The following is a 21,636-nucleotide window of genomic DNA, read 5'->3' as shown; positions in this document are numbered from 1 at the left end:
CCATAACACGCTATCACACGTGTGATGGCCGATTCGTCTCTCCCAGATCTCACCGACGTGTGTTACGGCGCGGCGTGTTGTTCCCCGCTTGCCTCTCTAGTCCCGCAGCTATCTACTTTTGTAGTTGATGTAGGGATGTTGCAAAAATAAAATAAATCGATATTTTGAATCGATTCAACATCGGATATAACAAGATAGATCCAGAAAAAGTCGGCAACGAAAAATTGATCTTATCTATTATTAAATATCGATATTCGATTCTGAATATATTGGTTATACTGGTATTATAATTATAATCTAATTTCGGTATGGGTATCGATACTTCTAGTATTTTCGTAACCCTACTGATAACTTTGTTAACTCTAATAAAAATTTCAGGCGTGTTAACACGTGTTACAAAATGTGTCACCCATTCCCACGTCGCAACACGTGGGTTTAGCGTGGTATCGCGTGGCGTGGCGTCGGGTGTTAGCTAATGGAGTCCCGGCTTTAATCTTTGGTTAAGTAGGTATAAAGGCAAATATTTTTATTTTGGTGTTTTTGTTTTGTTATCGGTTTCTTGTAATTTTAAGATTGAGTAGATCAGCTTCAAAAAATTCTCAATTCACTCAACATACTTAGAATGCGATGGTTTATACATATACTACCTTATAGTAAAAAAATCGACAAATTTCTTTAAAGCACTTCACTGATCCAGTGAATAATTATTAGCATTTTCGAGCGATTGTTATTAATTTCCTATTGATATACTGAATTTCCGACTTTCATCGTAACATATACCTACATACAAAGTCCTATTATTTTCTGTGAAAGTACTTTGCAACTAACCTTCAACATAAGGTCCTTTTTTTGGATGTTCTCTGACCTTTAATGACTTTGTCCTATCTTGATCTGAGGCGTCCTTTGGAAGCAAATCTGACACCCTTTCGTTGTATATCTCCAGATAACTGAAAACAAAAGAGTAATACATCTGAACATTATTATATTACTAAAATTAAAATAAATAAGCACTTATATGGTAAAAGATATGTTTTATAAAATTTATTAAGATATGAAAGCAAATAAGGGTGTCAATATCTAAATTTAATTAAAATAATATATTAATTCTTAATTAATAATCTTAATTCGTCTTTGCCTGCGTCTTAATTCGTCTCTAGAGATTTAGTATCACAATCATTTTTACAATTTTAATCACTCTTTTAAGGTGGGAAATTAGGACATATTAAATTATATGAGACAAAATGAGAAGCGAGTAAAATGCAATTAAACTAGAAAGCAAAATGGGGAGTTGTACATGCACATGTACATACTTACATAATCAAGCGTTGGAACTAATATATGCCGAAGTTACAAAAGGAAAAAGGAAACTGAATATTGCTTAGGAAAAGCTATCGCGTGTTTCCTCCAGCTTAAAACCGCGAAAATTCCGCACGTAAGGCCACGTAACAACTGAAAAACCCGTGAAAACCCCATCTGGAAAATTTGTTTTTAAGTTTTTCCAACTTTGGCTATCGTTATCCAAAGTGAAAACAACTAACAAGTAGCGTCATTATTTTTGAAGAGGGTTCTTTATAGCGTGTTTTGTTTTCAGAATATCTTCAAAACATTTATAATTCAAAATGTATAGCATTATAAAACAAACGGAGCCATAGTGGCATTTGTAACGATTTTTATGTTATGTATTTTTATGTATGTTTGTATTCTGAGTATATTTTTAATGGAAAAACATTATATTATTATATGAAAGAACCGATATCTGCAATCCAATATAAATAAATATACTGCTGAGGCATTTCTAGATTTAGTAATGTATGGCTATCGGTTTTTGCCGAGAACACTATATAACATCAATCTTAGTAAAAATTACAAAACTAACGGAAATCTTATACAAAAAATTTACCCTTGGTTAGGTAAATATGAGCAGGTAATAATTGCGAATTTGGAGTTTAATTTCATGTAATGTCATTTTAACAGAACGCCATTGGTTTTAACAGAAAGTCATCGAAATAGTTTTTTTTACATTTTACATTTTTTTTTTGAAGTGAAACTTTTTTACGATTGTTTCTTCTTTTCATGATATTTTGACGACCTTTCGTGTGCACGAACTAACTGTCACAATGACTCGTGGCGTACACGGTCAAGTTGGCCTTGGTCCAATCTCTCGACATACCAAATTTCTTTTAAATCGGACGATTTTTTCGCCATTGGTCATGGGGTTTCATTTCAACTAGCAAATATGGTTTCCAGTCCTTTTTAAAATGTCACTGCCCCTATCTTAGGCCCACTCTACCACTTAAAATGTTACTCTATAAGGAATAGTCACTTTGAAGTATATTTCGCGAGTGACCGTTAGGTTAGTGCATAGGTACCTACCATAAAAGTGGAAAATAAACACTCCGATTGCAAGTCGCAAACATGTAATTTAAAGAAGTGGCTGGAACTACCCGAATCTTCGAATATGACACCATAAAAGTCCAAAAACTTTACAATAACTTTTCAAAGTAGGGGTTACTAACAAGTGCTACCATAATGCTTTCATTAAGTTTTGTTACTTTATAGTAACTATTTAAGTTACGGGGTAGTCTCGGCCACACGACACCTAGTTACTTCTAATTTATAGTAGCATTGAAAGTAGCAAAATGGTTACTGCTACCTTCCTAGGTCACTATAAAGTAGCCGTCGCTCATCCATTGCCACTAAAAAGTCACGGGATCAAAAACGGATACTTTATAGTGACCATAACTATTAAGTTATGGTTACTATAAAGTAGGGTATATTAATACCCTAATAAATGTAATTGCCTCAGATTGCATCGTGTGCTGCTCTGTTTTAGTGTTTTCTTTTACTTGCTTTTAAGCCTTATTAAAATTTTGTAAAATGCCTAAGGTGAATAAAAAGAAATTTAGATATTCTAGTACTTTCTACCGAAGAATTAAGCAAAAGGAATCGCTGCGAGCCGAAGCATCAACATCAGAAACAAAAACTACATCATTCTATAATCCTACTGATGAACATCATAAATCAGGTAGTGACTGTGACATTTTTGAAGCTGTTTCTGTTGATTTTTTCGTTCCTATTTCGTGTCTTCGCGTTGCCAAATGGAAACTTCAAAGGACAAGGCGGAACGTTATAGTGGCACCAATGGAATGTACATGTATAGTCGCCACAAGTACAAGCAGTTTCAAGCAAATTATTATTATTTTATAATTACTACATGAGTTTCTATTGCAAATAATATAATAATTTGAAATATTTTGAGAGGCGCTCGAAAATTTTGTCATATACACTCACTATTTTATTCTGTAAAGTCGATTGCGTTCTGGAATTTACTTAAAAAAGGCGTTAAAATCGCACGGTAAATAACGAAAAAATAATAATGGCTTCCATAATTATTTTCCTTCATGACATTTATTTTTATGAAATGTGAAATTGCATGAAGAGGTCGCTGCGAATAAAGTTTAAGAGTTTAACGAAAGTTCCACATGGATAACACTTGACTGCCACGAACTCGCGACTAGGCAGCTTCGTAACAGATAAATCGCATTCACCAGTAGGCTACTTTATAGTAACACATCATAGTACTAATCACTCTTTTAGTGGCAAAAACTACCCAAGACACTACCCGGCTACTCAAAATCTTTCCCCATTTTGGTCGCAGTTACTTATCAGCTACGAATATACGACGTAGCCGCCGATGGTCACCGCCCACTTTGTAGTGGCTTTGATAGTAGCAGTTACGTATCTGCCACTATAAATGCTAGTTGGGACAGTTGAGATAGCACTATGAAACCCCTATGAACAAATAGATTGGACCAAGGCCAACTTGACCGTGTACGACAGAAGTCACTTGTGACAGTTAGTTTTGACGTAAGAAACGTTAGTTTTAGAAGTAAAATTTAAAATTAGATGTTTTAAAATCAGACGTTAGTTTTGACGTAAAATCTGATGTCGTCCGATCGCTACCAAATTTGTATTGTTAGGTTTGTAGGTAGGCTATATGAGCGACGGTGCACACGGTCCCACCCTTCAAAGTTGGATATAACGTTTCGTTTACATCGTCATCAGGGTGGGGCTATGGATTTCAAATTGAAGAAAATTCCGCTGATGACACTCCCGACCTTTTGAACCGATGCCTCTAAATGGATGTAATGATCAGGATTTTTCTAAATTAATCTAATAATGTCGATTGGAACTAGACTTGGCACGAGGTAGTGGTAGGTACCCGAATGGAGTCCCCGCAGACTGACAGACGGCCCGACATTTTAATACAAATTTTGTCAAAGTGAAACAAATCATTTTTTAATTTTTAATTTATTACTTTTTCAACATTTCAAACTACACTTTTTCAAACATGTTCTTCAATTCCTTCATTTAATAGCTGTTAGTAAGAAGGTTCACAATTATTATTATTTCAAATATGCACACATAATGCATGCACATTTTTTTTATTCTTGTATTATTGCTTTTTTTTATTTCTTGCTTCTAACAACGGGAGTAACAACGGGACTAACAATGTATCTCCTGAAACATCAAGCATCTATTGTCGGTTAGGCAAATTTGATTTACTAGGCTGTATTCTGTTACCTTCTGTTTGTATATTTTGACTGAAATATTTATTATTACCGAATAAGTATTATTACCGTTCCTGGAAATATTTGTCAATAGTGATGAGCAAATACAAGACCAAGATTTTCTTGGTCTTGGTTTTGCAGGATCCAGTCTTGGTCTTGAGTAAGACTATGTTCAAGACCAAGACATTTTTAGAAGATTTTTACTAGAGGCACTTTCTATATCAAAATTTAAATAAATATTTTTTTCAAGTAGTTTAATGCAAATGAAACTTTAAAGAGAGAAACAATAAAAAATTGTATTTTTCAATATAGGTATATTGAATCGGCATTGCTTCCTTTTAAGCTTCATTCAGAACCTCGAAATTAGTGGTTTCAATTAGCGTAGACGTTTGTTCTTCTAATTTCAATGTAAGCATTCAGAACGTCAAAATTAGTGGTAGTAATTTTCAGTTAGTAGAAAAAGTTAACAAACTTTTAACTTTTGCAACCAATTATACTTCATAATTTGAGAGTGATTCTGGATTATCATCATATTATCATCCGTCATGAGAGATATTAGTCAGAAATGAAACGTTTATTGTTTTATAATGGGTGCTTTGGAAATGTTTTCATATAAATACAAAATTTTCCGTAAGAAAAGTTACAGCGATTTGTTAAAAATGCATATTTTTAAAAAACACCCCGTAACTCCGAAACGGTAACAGATATCGATGTGCGGTTTTTACCATCATGTTTCTGATAACAATTAAGCTGGAGACACCGATATGAGTTTTCATCTATCCCCTATAGAAAAGGGTGTCGCCATTTAAAAGTGTCCAATTTGGCCCATCCTGTACATGACATACCCAAATATCAATTATATATACCTAAAAACTCGATATGATTAGTGTAATTACCTAACTGTAACTTTCAATTTGTCCGCCGCATTGTTCAAAGCTCCATCTTCGAAATATTTGAATATCTTCCTGCATAGTCTCGGTGTTAGGCCGGGGTCTTGGGGAAGTCCCATCATGGTATGTGTTTTGCCAGATGACGTTTGACCATAAGCCAGTACGCAAGAGTGGTGTCGACTTCTTAGTGATTTGCCAATAACAGATTCAATAGTTTCAAAAACCTAAAAAAATGTGATTTTTTTTTCGTGTAGTAGGTATAGAGAAATGATTCAAACATTTGACAGAAATAAAATAATAATAAATAAAAAGTATTTTAAAATGTATAACTGGTTTGCAAATATTCGCGTTTTTATTACATATAGGTCTTTCAACGGAAAATTCCAGACTGATATTGACACAAGATTTTACAAGATGTTTGAAAGTTGAGTGGAGCCAGTCATCAGGTTTTTCCCCTATCATAGATCTTGTTAAAAAGCCTAGTCAGTATATCTACGTTCTCTTCTGATATCAATTTAAGTATTTCTGGAATAATATATTATCAGGGCCTGGGTTTTTGTTGTTTTTAAGTTGCTTACTTAAAAGTCCTGCAATACTTCAATACTTCACTATTGAGAATTTCTGGTCTTTGATCAACCGTTGGTATTACTGTTGGTTCTTTTCTATAGTCATTAAAAAGTTCTTTCTTGTGTTGTTCTGGAAGTATTTCTGTAATAATATATTATCAGGGCCTGGGTTTTTGTTGTTTTTAAGTTGCTTACTTAAAAGTCCTGCAATACTTCAATACTTCACTATTGAGAATTTCTGGTCTTTGATCAACCGTTGGTATTACTGTTGGTTCTTTTCTATAGTCATTAAAAAGTTCTTTCTTGTGTTGTTCCCATACTTGTATTTATTCTTGTGTGATTGAACGCAGGGCAAAAAGGTTGTGCTGATCCTGTTAATTCTTTTATTCTTTTGTGTAATGTAAATGGGTCGTGTTTCTTCTGTAACTCCTCTAATTCCATGCACTTCTCCGTAATTCACTGTTCTTTAGCTGATATTAGTGCTTTATTAATTTCCTTACTGCAAAGTTGATATGCTATAGCATCTCCACTTTTGTGTTCTCTGCGCCTGTTCATTAGTTGGAGAATTTGTCCGTCATACATTGTTTCTTCTTTGTTTTTGGACCAGTTAAATGTTTTTGTGTGGCTTTAACTAAGAGTGTTTTCAATGCGTTCCAGGTAGTTTATTCTGCTGCTTCGCTGTTTCTCATTTCTTTAAAATCATCATCAAGTTCTTGGGTTACTCTGTTCTTTACCTCTTTATTTTCAACAACTTGCATTTTTTTAAATGAATGTTTTTTTCTAATGAGTTTCAGTTCTGGTCTTATATTTGCAACAACAGGATTATAATCTGAGTTGATATCCGCGGCGCCTGGAAACGCCTTTGCGCTGATTATTTAAATCGCTGGTTTATTAAAATGAAATATATATTTGGTTCCGGACTATTCTGCTGCCATTGTCTTGAGGGGATCTTCAGATATATAATCTTTTAGGCAACTTAAATAGTATATATGTAACTGTCATGTTGCGGTCTTGACAAAATTCTATCAATCTTTCTCCACGCTCGTTTCTCACTTCTAGCCCGTATTTTCCAACAATGTTATTTATTGCTCCTTCTCCAACTTTTGCGTCCATGTCGCCCAAAATTACATTAATGTCATGTTTTTTAGTTAACTTGTATACTTATTCTAATTCATCTTTTTTCGATAGGTGAACTCCCTAGTTCTCCCTAGACGCAAATCTCGGGACAGGCAGAGAGTATAGATGGAATCTATGTGGTTTTGTTTTTGAGTTTGTTTATTGTGACATGATTATTATCTGTTAAGAAAAATTTGAATATAACAGTTTAAAAAAATTAAATGGCGTGGTCGAATGATCGAAAAAAACGGCTACATAGTGGTCTTTGTTTGTGGTCGGTGTGTTTTGGTTTATGTATTTTATCTACGCTTACCTGGTCTTGAGTGGTGTCTTCTGGAAAACAATAGTCAAATGCAAATCTTCTAACTCTTTCTCTACTGTCACCTGAATTTTGTTCTGGAACCTAAAAAAATTGAACAATAACGATAATAAATAATGAAATATAGAAGAATAACATAATAAACATATCAACTTATTTATTTTTTATCAACTTATATATTTATTTATAACTTATTTATCATATTACATATCAACTTATTTATTGCTGAATATTTTTGTATATTTCTTATAAGTAATATACAGTGTGCAAATTAATAAGTGATGCGAAAAGGGGTATTTGCTTTTAAGATATAGGTATTAGGTATGGAGGATTTTTACATCCTTAAAACTTTTATGTTCAGCATTTGCATATAAAAAGTATATGATTGTACATATGTATAGGATGAACCAAAATAACAAAATTTTCTACATTTAAAAAAAAGGTTCGCACGAATAGATACTTGCAGTGGCGGATACAGAGGGGGGGCCATGGGGCCCGCCCCCCCCCTAAAATCTCTAAAATGGGTTAAATATTAAGCTTTTGGGTTAAAAATGGCGCCCAAAATAGCATATTCTACATGACTTTTTATTTGCCCCCCCCTAAAATAAATTCCTGTATCCGCCCCTGGATACTTGGTGTGTCCATGTTACTATAATTTTATACACCCTCTACACTATGCGGAAAACAGTTCGAAGTAGATCAAGGTCGTGTTTCCTCGCTTAACTTTGTCTCATCTCGGCTTTGTCTTGACGTACTTTCATTTGTCTTTACCTACTTTCATCTCTTAAAAACGTATTCTCCGCTTGTTTTGACCTACTTTTATTTGACCTATTGATGTCATTCTTAAAATGTGACCCAAACTTATGTTTTTTTTTAAATGGGATACCCTGTATATTATATTTTTACTTTATTTGCCTTGTATGTGTTTTCTAAAAATACAGGGTTGTTCACCACATACGACACGGAGTATTCTAGCTAAACGATTAGATTTTTACAAATTGTAAGTTTTGGGGTCGTTGAAGGACTATTAGAGCTACAATGGACTGTTTCACAAAAAATAAAATATCCAATTCAAGGCCAAAATCTGAAATAGAAGACTATTTTCAGTATATTTATCCAAAAAAGAAATAGTTCCATGACATTGAGCAATTTTTTATAGGCCCTCAAAATTGCTTTAATTTGAAATAATTTTTAAGTGCCAATGACGTATGAAAAATACGCCCAATCACATTGCAGAACCGTGCTCGTGCGCCAGCCAATAACTGGCAACATTGCGATTTGATTTGACCAGCACCACCTCAACTCAAGTCCAATCAACATGATATGGGCAAGGCAAATATGGCGGCGAAGGCAGCGCATTATTAAATCGTTTACCTTTAACCTGAAAAGCCGGTAGTGGTTTCTCGTTCCGATTGCATACCAGAAATAATTAATTATTTCTAGTTTGTTGTGCTTCTGCAACACGTTTGTTTAGTTCTTAGTGTTCAGGGCATGGTGTGATCAGAAAATTGTGATAACAGTGTAATAAAAATCCAAACCAGACATTCCACATAGGGAACTTCAAACTTTTGTGCTTGTCGTACTCGTCTATTATTAATTATTTTAAGGTAAGAACTAGAAGTATTTATCAAGATATTACACCTAAATGAGTAAAAAGCCTTCGCCGCCAGTCTGCATCGTACTTTATAATGGTTAATTACAATAATCAAAAGATAGGTATTAAAGGGTAGGTATTAACATTTTATTGTAGCATGCCTTTTACATGCTCCGTTCCAAATTGTCACGGGAATTATAGAGGGGTTTCTGCTTTTATATTCCCCAAAAATGTCGAGCTTCGTAAAAAATGGTTGACAGCTATTAAAAGAGATAATTTCACTCCTACTAGTAGTTCTCGGGTAAGAAGTGCATTAAATATGCCTCAAAAAGGCCAAAGGCCAAAGCCTCTGTTACCCTAGTGATGATTTAGTTATGGCTACTGCTTACACTTACCTCACTATAAGTAAAGTATTGGAAGAAGAATCAAGCTTTTTACATCAAAAATATCACAGAAAGATATTGACAACATTGACATTTGAAAATATAAATGGCCTGGATGTAAGTCTTTTTTTAGATCACAATTGCCCCCCACATACGTCAGAATTTATTATTAAATTCATCTTGTTTAGAATATCCAATATTTTATTGAAGAACTATGCAAAAAAAAGGAATAACGTCTTTACCACAAAGACGTCATTACCACAAAGACGGCCCCATGTAAAGAGAAAGAATAAAGAAAACTAAGCTAAGCGTAAGTTTTACTTACGAACCCCCAAAAAGGCATTTAGTTGTTTTTTCTATATAAAATTTTGAAACACATATTATATTTTTTTATTTATCCTCACCTATTATAGTTTAAATTTATTCCCATTTGTGTAATGCTGCAAAACAGAAAAAATATTCCATATTTTTTGACCCAAGCCAGTGTAGTTTATAATTCCAAGAGCATTTACCAAGGCTTTTACTAAGACAAGTAACTTCCTATACTGTCCATAATAGTATATATTTATCAAACGTTCCGTAAATTCTAAACTATGGTAGGTAAGTGTTTGCAATTGAATATTTAGGTTATTATAATTATTTCTGGTTATTTCTTTTTCCGATGATTTTGAACACCCCCTATATATGCTACCTCAAGTTTGAATATTTTAACACTACCTATTTTCTGAGAAAGGAGACCTTTTTATAAAAAGTACCTAACTGATGTTTTCATAAGAGTAATAATACAAAAAATTCCATACTTATGTGGAGAACTTTAGACTCCCTGTATATTAAAAAATTAGTGAAATATTACGTAATCTAACCCGACATTTGTGTGAAAAATGTCTATTTGGAAATAAAACAGATTTTCAAATACGCGCCAAATAAAGCACTTCTATCTCCGCCATATTGGAAAAGGTTGAATGGCCTTGTGTGGAGGTGGTGGCAGCATGGAGGCCCGGCCAAATTTAAATCATTTAAACTTTATGCTAAAATTGACTTAAGATTAAAATCATGTGATTTTAGGAACGACTTAAGACTTACATTTAAGTCTTTTTGATAACATGACTCATGATTTTTTAACTTGTTGCAGCTGTGCTTTCAATCATGTTGATGCACTTGTGCAATAACTCGACACATAATTTTATACAGAGAATTTCATATTTTGGTTACTAGCGTGGAATGGCCAAAATATTAAATTCAAATAACCAAAATATGGACGTCAAATAAATTAGTTTGTTTTGATTATCTAATTTAAACCGGCCGCCTATGTTAAAAAGTTAAATAATGAATTTTTTTACCTTGTATTTGAAAATAAGTGTAGAGTATGTTATACAGGGTTGTTCACGACATACGACACGGAGTGTTGTAGCTAAATGATTAGATTTTTACAAATTGTAAGTTTTGGGTTCGTTGAAGGACTATTAGAGCTACAATTTAAAAATATTTTTACAAGATACAGAGTGTCCCAAATAAATAAAAAATATCAAAATTGTATTTTTTTAAATGGAACACCCTGTATATTATTACATTTTTAGTTTCTACGATTAAAATAAAGGTAAATTTGATTAAGGTTTACCGCACTTTAATCTTACTATTTTTGAAATATTTTCAATTTTGTGAAATTATAGTCAAAATTTTAAGGTTTCATTTCTCCAAGGGTATGAAAATGTTTAATACTAAATATTTACTGAAGTTTATTTATTGATCAGTTATTGTGTTGCAATAATAAAAATTATACTATCTTATACAGAGTGTCTAAAATTTTATTTTAAATAATGACTAGCTTTAAACGGCAATAACTTGTTTAATTTAAATGGAACACCCTGTATATTTTATGAGAGTCAGATGCATAATTTAATTGTCTATTAAATTGTATTACACCATTTTTTACCTATCTCTTCAAGTTTCCGTAGAAAATGCATTTTCTTATAATTTAAAATTCATTTATCAATATACCCATCGAATACTGACATTTTAGATTATTTTTAAAGATGTACCAAATTTTTAAAGAGTACAGATACTAATATTGTCGATATAGCTTGTTTATTTCATAAAGAAATTTATTTCAACAAGAAATAAAAAAAATTGTTTAAATATTTGTTAAAGAGGACCAATTAATATGATTCCAGTACTCAAACTACATTAATTGACTGTTTGCGTTGATTAATAATAATTGCTCCAAATACTAAAAACTGAATTTTGTATGTGTATTATACAGTGTGGTAAAAAGTAACACATTAAAAATGATATTTCATTTTTGACAAATGCTTATTTAGAACAACAGAGATATTCATTTTTATAACTTATTATGTTGATTTGTAATTCAAATCAACATTTATTTAGAATAATTTATTAACGAGCATAATTAAGTATGTAATTAATTAGAATTTGGGCGGAAATAATGGTGGTATATTTAATTAATGGTATACTCTTTTATAAAGATTTAAATAGTTTTCTTTTTGCTTACAAATAGGCTAGTAATATTATCATTTTGCTAAAAACGATAATATTATTTATTATTTGTTGCTTTAAAACAATCTAAAATGTCAATATTCCATGGGTATATTGATAAATGAGGTCTAAATTATAAGAAAATACATTTTCTACGAAAACTTGAAGGAATAGGTAAAAGTGGTATATAATTTGATAGACAATTAAATTGTGCATCTGATTCTCCTAAAATGTACAGGGCGTTCCATTTAAATTAAACAAGTTATTGCCGTTTAAAGCTAGAAATAATTTTAAATAAATTTTTGGACACTCTGTATGAGGTAGTATTATTTTGTTATTGCAACACAATAACTGATCAATAAATAGACTTCCGTAAATATTTAGTATTAAAAACTTTGATACCCTTGGAGAATAAAGCTTAGAAATAATTTTAAATAGATTTTTGGACACTCTGTATGAATAGTATTATTTTGTTATTGCAACACAACGTCAATAAATAGACTTCCGTAAATATTTTAATTGTAGAAACTAAAATGTAATAATATACAGGGTGTTTCATTTAAAAAAAATACAACTTTGATATTTTTTCAATTTGGGACACTCTGTATCTTGTAAAAACCTTTTTAAATTGTAGCTCTAATAGTCCTTCAACGAACCCAAAACTTACAATTTGTAAAAATCTAATCATTTAGCTACAACACTCCGTGTCGTATGTCGTGAACAACCCTGTATAACATACTCTACACTTATTTTCAAATACAAGGTAAAAAAATTCATTATTTAACTTTTTAACATAGGCGGCCGGTTTAAATTAGATAATCAAAACAAACTAATTTATTTGACGTCCATATTTTGGTTATTTGAATTTAATATTTTGGCCATTCCACGCTAGTAACCAAAATATGAAATTCTCTGTATAAAATTATGTGTCGAGTTATTGCACAAGTGCATCAACATGATTGAAAGCACAGCTGCAACAAGTTAAAAAATCATGAGTCATGTTATCAAAAAGACTTAAATGTAAGTCTTAAGTCGTTCCTAAAATCACATGATTTTAATCTTAAGTCAATTTTAGCATAAAGTTTAAATGATTTAAATCTTAACTTTTGACTTTTACACCATTTTCTTTCAAGTCAAGTCATTTTCGTAAAGACTTAAATCAATGTAATTTATAAGTCGTTTTATGACTTAAATCTAAATTTTGTATTTAAATCATAATGATCTGCGAGTTAAGTCGGCAAAATGATTTAAACCAAAATAATTACCAATTACCATCGAGTTAAGACGGCCGTAATTTAATTTAAGTACCTATTTTTTAATGTCAATATAAATTTTCTTGTACTACCGATTGCGGATTTACTTATTACCTAAGTGTATTATTTATTAATTTATTGTAGGTACGAAAAGTAAATCCAAATAAACTAAAACAATTAATTTTCAAAATAATTCCAAACACGTTTTTTTTTGTAGTACTTTATATACAGGATGTCCCAGAAATAAGTGCAAGTATTTTAAGGGGTGGTAGATATCGACAAAAGAAACATATTTTCTCTTTATCGTTTTGCAAATAAGTCCAAAATAACGGAGTTATTTTACTTTGAAAAATAAAAAAATGATTTTTTGCTAAAATTTTGAGAACCACTAGCACTGGATCTTTTCTGGATTTTCTTTTTGTAAATTTAAACTAATACCTACTATGTTGCCATATTATCAAGAAATTACGTTTTTAACTAAAAACTAAAAAAATCCAAAAATTTTTCAAAAATTTCGATATTTCAAAATTTTTTCTCGCGAAAAACCTCATAGGCCTGTTTATGGGGAACTATACTATCAGTTAAAATACTTGCACTTATTTCTAGGACACCCTGTATAATATAATATAATATATTGGAATAATTATTATTAATAGTATATTTTTAGAAAATATACTATATAAAAAATTATTTAATTTTTTTAATCATTGGAAAAAACATAAGTTTGATTCATATTTTAAAAATGACGTTCCAACCAAAAACTAGTAACGCCATTGGATTCTACGTGAAAACTCTATGGGCCTGAGTTATCACATTTCGACTCGAAATATGCAAAATTTGCAAATTCGCCCGGTATTTCAGGGACAAAAGGACTAGGACAAAGCTGTGTTTAAATCTTTAGCTTCATAAAAAATAGCACAGTGATGTAAAAACCGTATCTTTGGATCTCTACTCATAAACGAGAAGCCCTATAAAACATACAAAAATGGAACCCCCTGTACAGATTTGACTTTTTATGTTAATGGAGCTTTTTTTTAGGAATTTTAGTTACCCTTTCTTAGATAGTAATTAAATATTCTACAAAAAAATTTAAACATTCTAGAAATTGATTATGTCAGAATGCACTATCATGATGCACTATGTATGAACAAATATCAACTTATTATTAACTGTCAAACATGTTTATCGTATTAATGGAGTCAGAAATAATGTTCCTTTGAAAATTCTGGAAAAGCCTTTGCCATTTTTTTCGTTATCTACTACTGACGGCTGAAGCCTATGATCCCTGACATATGGCTATAGTCTGTTAAATGGCGTATTAAAATTAAAGAGATTTCAAGCAATAACTCAGCTGGTTTAACTGAATATGCGTTTGATCTAATTTTACCGAGAAAATTCATGAACAGGTACAACGGATGATAATATACCTACAGGGTGAGTCTTAAATGAGTGCAAATATTTTTAAGGTTCGACCCAGGAAAATGTCTATAAGGTTTGTTTCGTAAAAACACAAAAATGTTGAAAATTTTTCAATATTTTTGGGGGAGATTTGCTAGTTGAGTTCTCTTTGAAATAGAGATTTTTAAAAGTTCGCCCACTTGGAATAAGTAGGCTTTGGACGGCGCGGCGCTACAATATAATGCAAAAATCAAATGCTTACCGGTAGCTGTAATCAGTAATTAAAAAAAAACAAATACATACAATAAAATGTGGTCAATTTTATAACAAATTAAACTATATTTAACAACAAAAACACATTTAAACTAAAGTGATATATAAAATAAAATAAAAATAACAAACCAGAATAATAATAAGTAATTTTTCTACAAGAGGTGTTCGAAATGTCGACCGTCTTCTCTGATGCACAGACGGCACCGTTTCTGGACATTTCTGGCGGAATTCATTAACTCAATAGGGGTGAGAGATGCAAACCCTCGCATAACCGCTAGTTCTAATTCTTATTGGGAGTATACGGGTGATTTAAAAATAATTTCCTTTAATTTTCCCCAGAGATAAAAATCCATGCGTGTTAAGTCCGGCGATCTCGCCGACCAGCAGTTGGAACAGCAGCTTGGTTAGCTATCCAATTATTCCCGAAGTTGGCTGTTAAAAAATTGCTGATAATTTCAGCGTTGTGAGGCGGTGCCCGGTCTTGTTGAAAAAATATGTCTCTGAGTTCCATTAAGGGAAGATCAACAATAAGGGGTTCTATTTGTTGCCTTAAAAATTGCCAATATCTCTGAGTGCCATCATAAATCAATGGGCCAATGATCCTCCCCTAAAAACACACACACCAGCCCACACATTTAATCCAAATCTTCCTTGATTTCTCCGCTCCACTACTGCACTAGAGTTTTGTTATCCTCCTGTATAACTCCTATACATGAGGACAACAAAACCCTAGTCGCTAGGAAATACCGTATGATTGAAGATCTCTGTCATTTTATATGTAAAATTATATGGGAAATGTCATCGATCGTCATTTCATAGCCATCGCTGACGTTTTTATTCGATCATACGGTACTTACCTGCACTCTACCGAAAATGTTCTTAAAAGGTTGCGTTCTCTCTGAATATTGGTCGTAATACAAATTGCTTGCTGTCTCTGCATTCTCCCCGACTTGTATTATATAACAAATTATCATATCCCATTTTTCGTAATTTGCAAATTTCATTTTAAATTTATTTCATTGTTTAAACTAAAACTCATTGTATTTATGCTAAAATCACAATTTGACAACTGTCAATACCATTTGTTTTCTGTTTTAGGGCCGAGCCGCCCAAAGTCTACTAGTTCGAAGTGGAAAACTTTAAAATCTCTGTATTTCGCAGGGGATTTGAGAAAAATATCAAGTGTGCTATATTTTTGGAAAGGTAATTTTAAGTTGTTTTTAGTAAATAAAAAATATACAGAGTGTTCCATACAAAAAATCGAATTTTCTGTTGATAATTATTAAATTATTACTTTAACAAAAATTATACTTAAACCATTAAATTCCAATTTTCAAAAATTTTCCATAGCAAGAAAGTTACAGCGATTTTTTAAAAATGCGCTGTAACTTTTTTTAACTGGGAGTTAATCGCTGTAACTTTTTTGCTTAACTTTTTTGCACATCGATATCTGTATCGATGTGCGGTTTTCACCATTATGTTTTTGATGAAAATTGAGCTCCAGACACCGATATTAGTTTTTACCTATTTTCCTATAGAAAAGGGTGTTTCCCTAAAAGCGTCCAATTTGACCCACCCTGTATTTTCACTCGTATTAAAATTAAATCTAATTTATTAAAGATTAAAGATTATTGAAGTACATATTTCTAAAACTTATCGCTAGAACACAGGCTAGAACGTACAATTTTATCCTAATGCAAATATTTTTTTTTGAAGAATGAAGATTATGCTAATATTTTAAAAGAACATTTTTATTCTATTTTATTTTGACTCGTCTATTTAATCACGGATAAATTTCAGACATCAAAAAGAAAGTTTAAGCTTCGAAAAAGACTAAAAAATAAATATTCAAGTCTACGAAAACAACATTCCTTGGGTTGGTTTCAACGGAACTTATTTTTGAACATTTGCCAATTCCTAATTACAAGAAGTTCGGTGTAATCCTTTTTGCCTTTTTAGTCTCTTTTTCTTTGAGAAATGTTAACGATTTCTTCTGTCATCTGAAGGAAATGAATATTACTGAAGCTCGTTGCATAGAAAAGATATAGGAGGACCAAAAAAAAGTATTTTTCATTCAGAGAAATAATAACCCCATTTGTCTTTTTATTAACTCGGACCTTTTTTAGAATATAAAAAAGGGAGTATAATGGAATCGACATCATAGGTCCTTGAAAGTTCTATTTGACGTTTCAATTGAAGCATTATTTGAATTTTCTTTAAATATTTGTAGATTTGTTTGTCTTTACTGAGTTTAGTTTATGTTATTTATTACTTATTCTACAATTGGGGTTTTGTATAGAGTGTATTTTCTCAAAAGTTTTTCTATTTATTTTTTTCAGATAAAAAGAGAAATTTGATATTTTAGTATGGATTGATTGACTATTCAATTAGAATCGGTCACTTCCTGTTTCATCGGAAATGATCAACTGATAGATCAACTTTTGATTTTGAAATGGTACCCTCGCTATTTTTTTACTTTATTTGATAGAAAATGACATTTTGAATAGTATGACATATGACATATCATATGTCTATTAACTATATACTTATATAACTTTGGTCATTTTCGCTTGTAAAAATAAGTACTGTATGATCGAATAAAAACGGCGTCCAGTTGGCTTGGAAATGAAGATCGATGGCGTTTTCCATATAATTCTACATATAAAATAACAGCGATCTTCATTTCATGACCATTGCTGACGCCGTTTTTTTTTCAATCATATTGTATTTTAAATTTTAATCTACAGTATGTCTCCGGATTGTTTTTACAAGGGGAAAACTTTTTTATTATTGAAGTTTTGAGAAAAATTCATTTTTTATAAAAAATTTTGCTTGTTCTAGAATGGTTAATCCCGTTTATACATCTCCAAATTTCTATACTGTTTTACAGAAAATAAAAATCTAAAGGCGTTTGTTTCTATGGTATTTGAAGTTCGATTCCATTCTTTGATAGATTGTTATTATCTATTTATTTTGATTAACGTTTGATTAACGTCATATTTTTCCTGTTCTTTATGTATCATATTTTCCGATAACTATATCACCCTTTCTGAATCTATCAAAGAATGAAATCGAAATTATATTACAAAGGAGAACAAATTCAACTATATTTTCCTGTTTTTTTTTTAATTTCTCTAAAACGTTATGGAAAAGGGAAAAGTATAAACGGGATTCACCATTTTAGAACAAGCAAAATTTTTTATGAAGAATGCATTTTTCCCAAAATGTTTTTTGACTGATTTTTTTTAAATCATAACTTACAGTCATTTTCCGTGAAACAAGAAGCGACCGAAAGTAATTGAAAACGTCAATCAATCCTGATTTATGTTCTAGTAACATACCAAATCTTGTTCTTGTATCTTAAAAAATAAAAAATTATAGGGGCGAGTTTTTAAAAAAACATCCGTAATATTTTTTATTTGTTTATGTGCAACTTTATATTTTTTATTAATTTTTTAATTTATTAATAAATATAATTTTACTCTTGTGTATAATTAGTTGTTTACTATAGGAGAGGTCCTTTGAATTTAAAATTAGAAAACGATAACCGCTGCAACCAAACGCAAGACTACAGAATAAAATTAGATCTCAAGTTAAATTGATGACCATCAACAGGTCTTTGTGTGAATCATTTGTTGGCTCTGAGAATATACTATTTATTCATTCTATAGTTGTACTACAACAGATTTATCCAAGTTACGTATAACCATTGTCTATAAGTGTATAACGTTAGTATGACTATAGAGATAAAGTATTTTATCAAATTTTACTTAATTAAAATTTTCTTTCATTACACTTTCTTACCTTTATATTTGTTACTGCTACGCTGTTTTTGTTTTCGACTGTCACTACTTCTTGACTTCCTGAGCTTCTTTCCCTGTAAGTAAATATTAGATTATATATTTATTATCTATACCTACTGATATATAAAATCCTTAAGTGACTGACATACTGATTAATCACGATCCTGCTCAAACCACTCAACGTAAGAAGCTCAATTTTGGCATACAGGTTGATTCTAGGGTGTAGAGGTTTGATAAGAAGGGATTTTTCGAAATTCCAGTTCCAAGAGGGTGAAACAACCCCTCAAATATTACAATATTTTCAAATAACGGTCAAGTTTCCGAAAAAAAAGCTTAAACACGTATATTTTATTTTGTTTTTTTACATATTTTAAGATTTTTTAAAAATGTATACAGAGTGTTTCGAAAAATCTGGTCATTGATTAATCACGATCCTGCTTAAAGCGCTTGACGTAAAAAGCTGATTTTTGGAAAACAGATTGACTTTAGGGTGTAGAGGTTCGATAAGACGGGATTTTTCGAAAATTTTTTTTTACATATTTTGAAGTTTTTTAAAAAATCATACACGGTGTTCCAAAAAGTTAGGTAATTTCTTAACCACGATTCTGCTTAAACTGCTTGACGTAAAAAAGCTTATTTTTGGCAAACGTATTTTTCGATAGTCAAATTCCAACGAGATGAAACTACCCCTCAAATATTACCAAGTTATATAATAATATCGCCATATTGTTTTTTCTCATGCTGACATAAATGTGAGAAAATTTTATCCAGTTTGTATGTTAATGGAAATTCTTGCTTTGCTTTATCATCACCATTACAAATTATTAATTCGATGCGAACGAAGTTGCTGGTACACGCTAGTTTATGAATAAATCTGATAGATAAATGTATAGAAAATAATAACATAATTTTTTTCATAATATTCCATTTTGGCCCACTTGGCGGTCCGAATTATAATAGGAAAATTTAGGAAATATATTCTGCAGATAAAAATAAGGTAAAAAAGTTCGTATCATTTATGTCCTAAATTTCTTCGTTTCAGAGATTTACCGAGTGTAGAAGTTTCATATTTCGTTTTTTTACAAATAATTTCTAAATTAATGTTAATATTTGGATGAAAATTGATATCTGGGTATTGATATAATAAATTCGATTTGACTATGATACATTTGATTCGTATGTTATATCTCGTATATTTTACCTAATAATCGACCGTTCCCATACATATCAGCGACCCCGTATACAGGGTGGTCCGAACTGTATTCCGAAAACTTTGACAGCATATTCTACAAATATAAATAAGTAAAAAAGTTCGTATAAATGTATGTCCTAAAATGCTTAGTTTAGGAGATACAGGGTGTAAAAGTTTCATTTTTATTTCGAATTATTCAATATTAGGATGAAAATTGGTAGATATCTGGGAGTTTTTTCACATGAGAAATTTGGTTTTGAAGCCAATATGACTCCTACTTGTAGAGGGCGCCACCTACATGTTTTTAACTGCTTTGAAGAATAATAATTTTTCGTCCGTACTTGTATAAAACAACTGAGTGAAAAAATATACATTTACGACGTTTTTTACGTAAAAAAGAACAGTTTTGTTGAGCTTTTAGCACAAATCCATTTCAAATTTATGATTTCAGTCTAACAACTATTTATTCAGCGTGTTTAATTTATGTCAATTATGACAGGTATTGATCATTTAGATTCAAAATATCTCGAGAACCATTACTCGTAGCGATTTTTACTAAGAGAACTTCTTTACATAAAAAACATCGTAAATGTCTATATTTTTGCTCAGTAGTTTTATACAGGTACGGACGAAAAGTTATTAGTATTCAAACTAGTTAAAAAATATGTAGGTGGCGCTTTCTACAAGTAGGAGTCAAAAAACAAGTCTCATGTCAAAAAATTCCCAGATACCAATTTTCATCCAAATATTGACGTTACTTCAGAAATTATTTGGAAAAAATCGAAATAAAAATGAAACTTCTACACCCTGTATCTCCGAAACTAAGCATTTTAGGACATACATTTATACGAACTTTTTCACTTATTTTTATCTGTAGAATATGCTGCCGAAGTTTCCGGAACACATTTCGGACCACCCTGTGTATGGAATGATTTGAGTTTAAGATCCATGCCATTACCTCTGCAGTTTTAGAGTTGAGCCAACGCTAAAATACATACTGCTGGAAGAAATTCTGCAATATTTCTTATACTGCAACTGTGTTTGGAAGTGTTCAAATAAAATAATTTTAAACAGTTTACCGTTTTTATCCAGCTTTATATTTATTATGTAAAATTGATTGTTGTTCTAATACAATATGAGCGAGAAAAAAACGGCGTCAGCGATGGCTATGATCTGAAGATCGCTGTTATTTTGTATATAAAATTATACTGGGATTAATATTCTCGATCAATCCAACTAGACGCCTTTTTTTATTATACTGTATTATTACAGTAGTTAGATGTTCTGTTCTACTAAAATTAATAGTATCTGAATATCTGCACCAGGACAATAAATCGTATTTAGTAATTCGTCAAGAAAAAATCATTATAAAATTAATTAAGATATTTTCAATAATTACTTAAAAATTATTTTTGCAGGTAATTATTTAGGAGATAAAATATTTATACTTTAGATCAAAAATGAAATATATAGCAAATTTTCTTGATATAAATATGGTTGTTTGAGGCGTTTCTTGTGCGTGTATTCTTAGACACAGACCGAACGGATGTGGAAAATTGGAGGGAAAAATAGAAGAAAGCAGTCGGAGGTCTCAAAGCGGATGCTATAATAAATATAGAGGTATGCGTGCGTTTGTTGGTACTTGAACTTAGGAACATAAGCGCCAACTATTCGACAGAAGAAATAAATATATGACTAAAATATTACGAGATATTACATTGTTATGTAATGTCATTTTTTTCTAAACGTCAACGAATTTAATAGACTATCTGTACTAAAAAAGCT

At 31.2% G+C, this 21,636-nt stretch overlaps 1 protein-coding gene across 1 annotated transcript in view; it reads right to left on the bottom strand.

Annotated features, from left to right (window-relative positions):
- The window catches only part of LOC115874754 (chromosome-associated kinesin KIF4-like), a 65,214-nt gene that overhangs the window by 26,351 nt on the left and 17,227 nt on the right, over positions 1-21,636 (bottom strand). The window contains exons 2-5 of the mRNA XM_030890032.1: positions 18,661-18,733; positions 7,457-7,546; positions 5,468-5,685; positions 829-947 (exon numbers count right to left, since the gene is read on the bottom strand). Of these exons, the coding sequence (XP_030745892.1) occupies positions 829-947; positions 5,468-5,685; positions 7,457-7,546; positions 18,661-18,733 (500 nt within the window). The remainder of the gene's footprint in view (positions 1-828; positions 948-5,467; positions 5,686-7,456; positions 7,547-18,660; positions 18,734-21,636) is intronic.

The sequence above is a fragment of the Sitophilus oryzae genome, unplaced genomic scaffold (genome assembly GCF_002938485.1).
Source record: "Sitophilus oryzae breed Bouriz unplaced genomic scaffold, Soryzae_2.0 scaffold_1297_pilon_pilon, whole genome shotgun sequence".
Taxonomy (NCBI): Eukaryota; Metazoa; Arthropoda; class Insecta; order Coleoptera; family Curculionidae; genus Sitophilus; species Sitophilus oryzae.
Note: the sequence above shows the minus strand (reverse complement) of the source record. Positions and strands in the feature narration are given on the sequence as shown.